The 11,277-nt window shown below is 38.2% G+C and overlaps 1 protein-coding gene across 1 annotated transcript in view; it reads right to left on the bottom strand.

Annotated features, from left to right (window-relative positions):
* Nucleotides 1-1,095: 1,095 nt before the first annotated feature.
* The window catches only part of LOC114462811 (guanine nucleotide-binding protein G(i) subunit alpha-2-like), a 60,668-nt gene continuing 50,486 nt past the window's right edge, over nucleotides 1,096-11,277 (bottom strand). Inside the window, exons 5-9 of the mRNA XM_028445835.1 lie at nucleotides 8,111-8,239; nucleotides 3,962-4,091; nucleotides 3,643-3,796; nucleotides 2,073-2,285; nucleotides 1,096-1,986 (exon numbers count right to left, since the gene is read on the bottom strand). Coding sequence (XP_028301636.1) covers nucleotides 2,095-2,285; nucleotides 3,643-3,796; nucleotides 3,962-4,091; nucleotides 8,111-8,239 — 604 coding nt within the window. The 3' untranslated portion in view covers nucleotides 1,096-1,986; nucleotides 2,073-2,094. The remainder of the gene's footprint in view (nucleotides 1,987-2,072; nucleotides 2,286-3,642; nucleotides 3,797-3,961; nucleotides 4,092-8,110; nucleotides 8,240-11,277) is intronic.

The following is an 11,277-nucleotide window of genomic DNA, read 5'->3' as shown; positions in this document are numbered from 1 at the left end:
TGAGACACTATCTAAATGAGGATTTTGCCCTCGTGGGAGAGCAGAGTGGATGCAATCTCAAAAGGAAATATTGGAGGTTTTAGAGGAACAGGTGAACAAACATTATAGCAAACTAGAGCTGAGTATCAAGTGGGATTTCCCAATTTTATTGTATTTTCATTTCACGAGCATTTTTTAGTTACAGTACTACTTTTAATTGAATATGGAATAGATTTTCTGAGAATTAATGCTATAAATAGTAGAAACAAACTCTAACCTGGTGCATTATTAAAAGTATTAATATTTACATTAGGAATTGAGGCACAGCACTGGATACACACAGTATAAAAGACATTTTGTCAAAAAAAAATACCTGAGAAAGAAATGTTTACGTTCTTTTTTATTACAAATATGTTGTTTGGAGCAGCAAAGTGTATATTCTATGGCCTTTGGTTCTAATTAAATCTCCTCCCCCAACAATAACTGCAGCCATCTGTGAGTAAAACTGTGAGTTAGTTAGTGAGGGATCCCTGCACCTAATGTACTAAATAAATACACATCAGTTCCAGATTTGCTAAATCACATCACATGTGATAAATGAATCGGTTTGCATCTCCTCCTCCCAATATTTTGCCCTTTCTTGCAAATTTATTAGAGGTAAACATATTTAATAGTTTGTTTGGGCACATTTGACAGACCCAATTCACGGCGCATGTGCTTAATAAATCAACTGCAGAACGTGTGTACACAAGCTGTCAATGTCCCGCAAGTTTTTAAAGCAGGCACACCTTAAGGATATCAGGTCCAAACATTGCATTAAGTAATCATTTCTGGTTTAATACACAGAATATTTTGATCCCAAGTGTGTATCTCGCTCTGAGGACAAAAAAAACCTGAACATTGTCAACAATACGATCATTTTTAAATCTAATACATTTTCTAAAAATCAAAAGATAAGTTGTTTAAAGATAGTTTTTTCATTTGTGTATATATATATATATATATATATATATATATATATATATATATATATATATATATAATCAGTCTGCACTACAAACACAAACAAGTAAAAAGCAACAATAAAATAAAAATCAGTAAAAACAACATGCAAGAGTCAGGTGATGTCTATTTTTATTTAAATTAAATCATAAAGGACTTTTAAAGAATTTTAATATTGACCAAAAACACTAACCTTTGAATTAGATTTCCGTCTTGTCGTTATTAATCAATCACTATATATATATTCAGATGTGCTAGGCAGGAAAATATGGAAAAAGACCTTCAAGCGCACAGTAAGAGGAATATCTAAGAGTATGCTGTAAACAAAAGTCAAGGCACAAACATACTGCGACTGACACAGAGATAGTATATAAAAAAAAAAGTCAAATGTTAGGAACACACAAACATTAGATAACAGCTAGAATTTTGCCACAACTCTCCCCGCAGGTCAATACTTTTTATGTTTTTTTTTATTGTTAAAAATGGTTTAATTTGTAGGAATGTTAGGATACTTTGAGACAACTACAGAGCTAATACTGGACATGTTGAGTCATGCAGAACAATAAGCGGCTTGGCTAAGAAGGTTGAACTCATGTAAACATCATTTAAAAAACAAAGCACTTATCTCATCGATCTTATCTTACAGTCCATTCCTGTGCTTAACTCTTCAAAAAAATAAGCATCATGTGATTAAAAGTTTAACATGTTTCTATCATCTGAATCTCTACATGTAAAATGATGTTGATATAAAAAAGTTTTAATTTCCCCTTCTTTAGCAATCGAAAACAAAAATACAATAATACATGTTGATTTTTGTGGTCTGAGCCAAAAGCAAAACCATCGAGTGACGACCGTTGAAGATCTACCAGGCTTGTCGACTTCTCAGTCTCTTAGGTGTCTTTAGAAAAAAAGCAGATCAAAGCAGAAATCGTGGTTGGCCAGTGCAGTCGTCATGATGCGCGTCATTCCCTCCATCTTTATGGTCACCAGAACGGTTCAAGTAATCTAGAACCACACAAGAACACAGCAAAATCAGTCACCTTCCAGCCTTTTGAAGTCACTCCGAGTCCCCTCTCTGCCTTTCTCACTACCTTGAGTCTCTCAGATGTATCTTTAGAAGAGCCCGCAGTCCTTTAGGTTGTTTTTGATGATGACGTCAGTGACAGCGTCGAACACAAACTGCACGTTCTTGGTGTCAGTGGCACAGGTGAAGTGACTGTAGATCTCCTTGGTGTCCTTCTTCTTGTTCAGGTCCTCGAATTTGGTCTGGATGTAGGCCTGGGCATCCTCGTACTTGTTGGGGCCTGCAGAACAAAGAGCAGAAACTCAACACAGGTGCTCCAAAGGTCCCCGACATTCCATCATTTTACATAACTCTTTAAACTCAATCTCGAGAAACAGGGGTGCGTGTTGGGGGGGGTTCGTGTGTTTGATGCTGCTCGTGCTTCCCGCCCATTCGTAAGTGTGTGTCCAGCAACTTTAAATGCATATCATTTTTTAAATGTTATTCTTTATTTGTTGCCCAGTGGTTGGGGACCACTGCATTAGGGACATTAGTTTGTAAATTGATTGTAGAGGTGAACAAGCAAAGTGCTGCAGGCTGGAGAAGAAGCTCTGCTGTCCTTGAAGGAGGCGGAGAAGATGCTCTGATTTTTTTTAATGATGAATAACAGTTGGTTCAGGCTCCTCCAGTCCACCACAGTCTCCAGGGTGTCTAGTTAACAGCCAATAATGAGCCAGAGTCACCAGGAGCTGTTATAACTAACACACCTTTGACCTGTTCAGGGTGTAGCACGCATTGCTGCAAGTTCAATGGGATCAGACTGTGATTAAATCCTCTCTTGAATTCAATTTATTTTCTTTGTCTTTAAACTTTGTATGAAAGGATTTGCTCTTAACGTTTTACCTACAGGATAAAACAATGTATATTATGTTAAGGTTTCATTTATTCAAACAACTGTTCCTTAGGAAATCCGTTTTGATCTCTTGACATGTTTAGATTGACAACTGAGGTGCTTTGCTGTTTAATTGAAGTTTCCTTGACTTCTGCATAGTAATTCCAGCAAGATTCTTTTTGTCTTCTATTTGAACAATTGGTAACATTTTACTTGAACTTTTATAGATAAAGGCCGACATTACGCTGTCATTATTATGACATGACATCTGTCATTAGCATGAATAAGGTGTCATGAAAGCTGTTAAGTGTTGTCCATTACCCTAACCCCTAACCCTCGCTAACCTCACTATATCCCTCTACCTAACCCAAAAAATGCCAACATAGCTCCAAAGGTGTCATAATTTAGCTAAAGATGTCATAAATTAGGGAACAATACTTATTGACAGCTTCATGACACTTTATTCATGCTAATGACAGATAATAACAGCTTAATGTAAGTCTTGTGTATAAAATGTTACTGAATGATTTAAGAATTTGATTTCCTAAAAAAAGTTACAATGTTCGTAGCTCATGTGTGTGTGTCCCTGCAGTTACCTGATATGCAAATTAGCATGGAACTACAGGACCAATGAAAAATTATAATTTCACTTTTATGCACTGTTGTGACAATACTTATATACATCTTTTGATCTTGAAATTATTTGACTTTTGGGTTACATATAGATCATGTGTGTGTAAAATGTAGTGAGCCTCCTGTACAGTACCAGAGTACTCAGGGAAGCAGATAGTCAGAGGGCTGTGGGTGATTTTCTCCTCAAACAGGTCCTTCTTGTTGAGGAACAGAATAATGGACGTCTCTGTGAACCACTTGTTGTTGCAGATGGAGTCAAACAGCTTCATGCTCTCGTGCATCCGGTTCTAGGTTGGACAGTGCGAGTGTGGAGATAAAGAGATTACAGGAGAACATAATCAGGGCACAATAGAGGAAATGAGTTCACCAACACATAAGCCTCATCATCTCACTCTTTCTGAGCAAGGCAGTAAAACTATTGTTTTTGAACTCCAAGAAGATGCTGGGCTCACCATCTCCTCATCCTCAGCTAGCACCAAGTCATAAGCACTCATGGCTACACAGAAGATGATGGCAGTGACGCCCTCAAAGCAGTGGATCCACTTCTTTCTTTCTGACCGCTGGCCTCCGACATCAAACATCCTGGTCGGACACACAGTGGAAACAGTCAAGTGTTGTTTTCATGAGAATGAAAATAGGACCAAGCACTGATGAGAACAAGATTTTTTACAAACACAAAGCAGCAGCAAAGCAGAGCGATTCACGACAGTTTCCACCAGTCCTTTATGAGTTATTCACAAAGACGGGAGGACGTGGATGGACGTGGGTGGCATGCTCATTCAAACTACGCAAGACCCTAAAATTTCTTCATCTGATATTGAAAGTGAGCTTTGCATACGGCTGTTTGAGTGCAGGGTGCAGGGGTGCCATGTGTAGCATCTGAAAGAGACAGTTCTCCTGACGATGCCTCATTCATTCTGGAAGGCCAACATCACTTTTCAGAACTTTCCTCCTTAGAGCAAGACACAGAATTTTTCAGCTGGTCCATGGTTATAGGTTCATACTGGGATAAAATTGTAATGCAAGGATGTCAGCCAAAAATATTCACCTCAATTTGATCTCAAGTCAGCCGGACCATTACAGGCGTGTCATTATAACCTATATATAATGACAATTCAAACGTTACCCCTTTGTTTTAGAAAAAATAAGTACATTAATATTAAATCTCTAAAGAGAAGCAGGAGCCTATTCAAAACTATTTTATGACTGCTTTACCTAGTCAAGACCTTGTACATCACTGTAGAAGTCCTGACCTCACTAATTACAGCTGACAAACTAAAGTGGGAGCTTATTAAGGAACAATACATCAAACTTAAAGAGTAATGGCACGGTCACACCAAACATGTCAGGTTTACATACACAATATATGGTGGACGCGCTTCTAGGAGCGTCAGGGATACCGCAGAACCTCCTGTGCGGCGTGTTTTGAAGCATTTCGCACGCGGGGGCAGCGCCCTTGGAGATTTCAAGCTTTTGATTAGCGTCCCGTGCTTCCAACACGGCCAACGCTAGAGTTGGGATTGTTGAACTTTTGGCTGGAATCATGAGGTGTCAACAAATCAGGAGCTTTCTCCAACAGTGACGTAGTGATGTAGTGACGAATTTCGTGACAGAACTGTAGGACCAAGATGACAACAGGAAGCCAACACAACTATGCTGTTCTTGCTATTACTATTGCGGACTATTACTATCGAGACAGGACCTTGCTTAGAGGAGGATTGGTGACAAGTGTCTGATTCAATGAGCACAAGCATCCAACCACTATGGGTGTTAGGCACAATTTTGACGCTCGAAAAGTGTCCGGCGTGAATGTAGCATAACTTAACGCCTGCTTTCTGCTGACCTGCCACGAGGAGAGAAATTCAAAAACTGCCTTGATTATGGGCATTACTGCTGAAGCAGTAAGACACATCCATTAAGTATTGTAATTTGTGATAAAATACAATAATGACACACGCACGTGCACACGCACACGCACACACACACACGAAGCTGCACACACACACACACAACACTACGGACACCACCACCATTCCTGGAAAGCCACTTACACACACAGAGGAAGATGCACAAACACGACAAGTACATCCGTGCACACGCAGAGACATACGAGAATACACACATGATGCGTCTGTAAATACACAGATAACTTTATGAACCATCTGATTAGTAAAAAATCTGCTCTTTATAGAAGCACAGACAGTCAAAAACATCACAGCTGAAGAGAGGAGTTCCTGAGCTCACTGAGGGTTGTGATTGGAGGAAACCCTCCTCCCTCCTCTCAGCTTTTATAGGAGGGGAGGGGCTAACAGTGAAAGTTGATGACGCAGGCAATCCAAAGAATCTGTCTCAGCCAACAGCAAAATTTAATTGTAATAGCCGGCGTTCAACCCTTAGAGGCCAGTAACACTGACATTTTACAACTAAAAACACAAAATTAAAATTTTTTTACTAAAATGTTAAAAAGTTGGACTAGGATCAATCAACAGCACTACTTCATACCCAAATACATATGTATTCAACAGAAAAAAGTAGGTTTGGGCTTTAGTTACTCTTTAATAAGAAACTAATACTAATGGCATTTTGCTGCCATCTGCTGTTCACTTCTGGGCTTTGTTTTCGTGGTTTGTTAAGAGTCACCCACAGAGGACAAATTTGAATCCGAGTACCATTCGTTCATTCGTTTTTCATTATGTAACAAAAACATAAAAAAAAAAAAAAAAAAACACTCATTATTTGACATTTGTTTCCAAAACCAAAATAAAAAAAAAATGGAAAACACCTTGTTTTTCAAATTCAAGCTCTTTTGCTTCCGTACAGAAAACAAAAAACGAACTCCTTTATACGTTTTCTCTATTACCGATTGGCTAAAGTACGTAACCTGGAAGTGTACTCTGATCCGACGCTAACGGCTATGCTAACTGCTATGCTAACGGCTATGCTAACGGCTTTGCTAATGGCTTTGCTAATGGCTTTGCTAACGGCAGTTCAGACAAAATCGCTGCTTCCAAATGTGCATCCGAAACGTGTCCTTTTCGCTTTAGCTGGTGTTGGGGCTCGGGGTCCCCCAGAACAGCTGGAGGAGGTGTGCGTGGATCGGGAGGTCTGGGCATCTCTGCTGAGACAGTTGCCTCCGCGACCCGGCCCCGGATAAAAGCGGAAAGAAAATGGATGGATGGGCACAGAACCTCCTCACAGACATTTTGGAGGATTTAGAGACTCCTAAGTGTTGCAGAGCTAAAGATACCTCGGAATGTGTAACGCTTCACTTCCGGGTCACGTACTTTAGCCAATCGGTAAAGGAGAAAATGAATAAAGGTGTTTGTTTCCCGTTTTTCATTTTCTGTACCGAAGCAAAAGAGCTTGAACTTGTAAAACAAAGTGTTTTTACATTTTGGTTTTGAAAACAAATAATGAGTGCTTTTTTAATTTTCATGTTTTTGTTACAAAATGAAAAACGAATGAACGAATGATACACGGATTAATTTGGAATGGCAGTTTCTTGAATATGACACAATGTGTTTTTTGTCATTTTTAAGATTATCCATCGGCCAGATTGGACGTTTTCAACAGCCAGTTTTGGCCTGCAGATCGTATGTTTAACATCCCTCCTGGAACACACAGCAGGATTTAAAAGGTAAATCTAGCTTAGAGAAATCAAACAATCATTCTTCACAAAACAAATAATTTGTTTTATAAGTTTTGCAAATATTTGTCGGGAGGCCAACATTCAATTGTACGAACTTAAACGCGTAACTCGTTACTTAGTGAAAATACTGGTTCAGTTAGTCTTTCTTTGGCTCTCTGAAGCTTAACATTTTTCTCTGCAATATAAAATATGTACTGTATGTCAGGTCTACAAGTTCCCCTTTACTGTAAACTGTAAAAAACCTGTAACGGATAAAACTACAGTGGTGTCTGAAAAGGTGTAGAAAGCCTTATGGGTATAAGATGAATGCATTAGCAGCACTGCATTATTCTATTATAATTTACATTTAATAAACAAAGTTTGATGAAATATGGATATGAATTAGGTTATCATTTCTCAGAAAGTAAAAAGAATATATTTTAAGTATTTGTGTTGGCATAGGTCACACCAACTAAAATTCCTGTAGATTATCTTTTCATTTACCTTTTTTGATCACTGGTTTGGGGATACTCGGCACCATCATATTTACTGTAAATACTCCATGTTTTTAAACTTACATTTGATATCCTCTTAACCCTTCTTTACTTTTTTCCTTTTCCATTAACCTTGTAGTCACCGTATAATGTCCGTCTGAACAACACCTGGAACAAACCTAACTTCCTCATAGTTTAAATGCACTGTAACCAGAATGTGAAACATCCTAGTTACAGAGCCACAAATAAATTGATTCCCTTTAATGACTCAATTATAAAGAAAAGGCAGGCCATAACTATGGTCTGATGCTTTTTAACTAAACGTCTAACAAACTAAAGAGATGTCCAATAACATTGCCCTTCTGATATTATTGCCCGGTAATAGCTTAAAGTTACTCTATGCTAATGAAATTAAAACAACAGCTCCTGGTGTAGATCTTTTCACGGAAAGAGGGCATCTGAGAATATAGAAGTCTTACTTGAAATGCAGATCCTTGAAGGTGAAATGCGTCTCCACTATGCCTGTGGTCTTGACTCGGGTTCGCAGCACATCCTGCTGTGTGGGGATGTAGTCTGGCTTGGCTATCCTGTCCAAGTCATTCAGATAACTGGTGAAAAGATGTGAATAAACATTAAAAAACTAAATAAATCTGGAGTATAGTCCTGCATCACATGTGAATTACCTCTAACTATTTAGGTGGTTATGAGGAAGGACAAAGGAGGTGTTTACAGTGAAAGTCCAACACCTTGGTGCTGCTTACATCAAGTATAACATGAAGGCTCAATCTATGTTGTTGAATAAAGTTTTCTACATTCCATTTGCCTTATGCATTTGTCAGGATTGCAAAACTCATTTTATTTCATTTTCACATTTAACAAGGTTTGATTTCAAATGGGCTGGACCCCAGAAAAAGAAAATCCTCCAGTTTTTGTAAAAAAAAAATAACAAATATGTGGAAGTATTAAAACAAAACCACAAAGATGTTAAAAAAAATTTCTTTTTTTAATGAAATTAAAAAGCCAGGATTCTCCCCGTTTGCCCCACGAGATGAAGGTTGAACTGTTGTCTGTTGCCTTTGAAATTAAATGAGTTTGAACACTAGATACCTAATGTTGAATGTGTAGTTAAGTGACCTAAATGCATTGAAACACTTTACTACATCTGTATACTGTCAATTATGAACAATATTCAACTGCATGGGAAGGTATTGGTCCAGAAGGTGAACTAAGACACAATGCAGGAGCAAAACTAAAAGTACCTTCATGCCACTTCTTCCCCACACGTGTGTGCCAGTTTAATCATAATCTCATCCTCTATGGAGGCCGGTTCATGCGGCTTCTATAATCCATGCATCGGATTTGACAGAGCTGGCACTGGGCCATTGTCTTCATTAAATCAGAAGATAAATTACTATACTTTTAAACTATGGTGTAAGGCTAGCTATAGTGTTACTTTTCATAGTTTTATGATGCAGTTTTGGATAATCGACCCTTAAAAACTGTTTTATTTGGACAGCACAAAGGTAAAGGTAACTAACAGTACAAGAAAAATCCACTTTTGTTGCAAAACAAGTAAAAAAGTAAGAGTTTTTCTCCAAGCAAAAGCTCCCACCCCCTCTTTTTAATCAAACCTTGGGTGCGAGAGAACACAGCTCTCTTTTAATCTGGGCCGCGCCGTTGCTCTCTCACTTTATCTTGCCCTTTTTTTTCATGCTCTCAGCAGGTGCTCACACATGGATTATGGTTCAATGCCAAACTCATTTGCTCCTCTCTGATACCAACCACACTCTGAGTGCTCTATAAAGCTATGATCAAAGAAGCATACTCTCATAGCTAAGTGTGAAGATCTGAAAAGAAGAGTGGCCAGGTCCAATCAGCCTCAACGAAAACACGGAGGCAGAGACTGTTAAGGTTTGACATTTGACGAAAACACTGCAGTGCAGTCATTTGTGAAACACTTAAAGCTCCCTTCATAGCTCACAGCACAATCTGGGGGGTTTCCTTGCTTTATTTAATGTTGATTATGTCTGTATGGTGTCAAGTAATACATTAGTGGTGAGACTACACCAAGCATTACATGGCTAGAGTCTAGATTTTCACCGAGGAAATAAGGTGATAATCACCTCTCACTTCCTCCTAACAGCTTACTTGCAAACAACTCCAGCTCTCCCACTTTCTGTGCTAGTACCGGGTAGAGATGGCCAACAAATGTGGCACTGCAGAGATCAGGGGGTTGTTGAATGTAAAATGACCTGGTATATAAAACATCTCTCCTTTGCCTTTCTAAAGATCCATGATTTTTATTTTTTATTTTATTCTGAATAACTTAATGTAGTATCAACATTACATTATTAATCCGTTTTGTTTTTTGTTTTGTTTTTTTACAGTGGGGGCAACAAATATTTTATTGCCTGATCTGAGGGCCCCATTTTCAGAATTCATGTGAGCATTTATTTGTAAGTGTGTTTAGTTTTTTAGACCAGGGGCTGCATGTGGCCTATGGGCCACCAGTTGCCCATGTCTGATCTGTGTTATTCAAAGCTTGTATAAATTCCTTACAAATTGTATTCTCTTACGTTAATGCTTTCCCCTGAAAGATCACTGAAGTGAAAGGCAGCACCTCATTGCATCGGCCTAACATATTTGAGTAGCCTGTAATTTAACCTGACCACTTGCTGCTTCTTTTCACACTCACCACCTTCCAACATTATGGAGTGTGTAACATATGGAAATGTTATAGTGGTTTGAAAGCTCTGCAGCATTTATAATCTTCATTACTCAAAAGAAAGATGAGGTGTATGTGATTACGGGATAATAAATAAACACCTAATGCTTGAGTGAATAAGAAAAACTAAAAATAACAAATTACTATAAATATTAATAATATTATAAAATGTTTCCCATCTCATTTGCTTGGTAGATATTTGAACAAACAGGTGTAATGGTGACGGATTAGCTTTGTAGTAAATCCAATATTCTCCAACTGAGTAATGAATGTGTATGAATGGTGAGTGCCCTTGTTTTAGTGTAGGTGTACCACAGTGGACCTCCTTCTGCTCATGTTTGCAGACGTGGTTATAACATAATGAATGGGGAATGTATAGTTTAGTCCAAAGGTGCCCAAAGCATCAATCGTGATCTACCGGTCGATCGTGGAGGCGTCTTGTGTCGATTGCACTCGTGGGCCGCAAGACTTCATAAATGAATGACAACGGCACATTCACGTTTACCAGAAATGAAACCTAACAATTCAGCTTCTGACCTCGACTTGAGGGGGCGCTAGCGCACTAATCTGTTCATTTACAATGTCTAATAATAAGTAGAAGCCTTTCAATGCAGACAAGACATTAGCATGTTCTGATTCAGTGCATAGATTCAATTATTTAACCTAGGTCTTTATGAAGTGAGGCGCTGTGCTTGGTGCTTCTGTGGATTTGAATGGTGAAATGATCTGTAGTTTTGGTTTCACCATTATTAAATGGAAATTCAACATTTTTACTATGTATACTATACAACTTTTGTATTTACAGTTTTGAATTTCAATCTAACTCCGTTTTTAAGTGTTTATGGGTGAATATATACCATTGTACTTTAATATTATACAAATATTTAATAATTGTAATAGTTTAAATATTAAAATCAAATT

Source organism: Gouania willdenowi, chromosome 5, assembly GCF_900634775.1.
Source record: "Gouania willdenowi chromosome 5, fGouWil2.1, whole genome shotgun sequence".
NCBI lineage: Eukaryota > Metazoa > Chordata > Actinopteri > Blenniiformes > Gobiesocidae > Gouania > Gouania willdenowi.
Note: the sequence above shows the minus strand (reverse complement) of the source record. Positions and strands in the feature narration are given on the sequence as shown.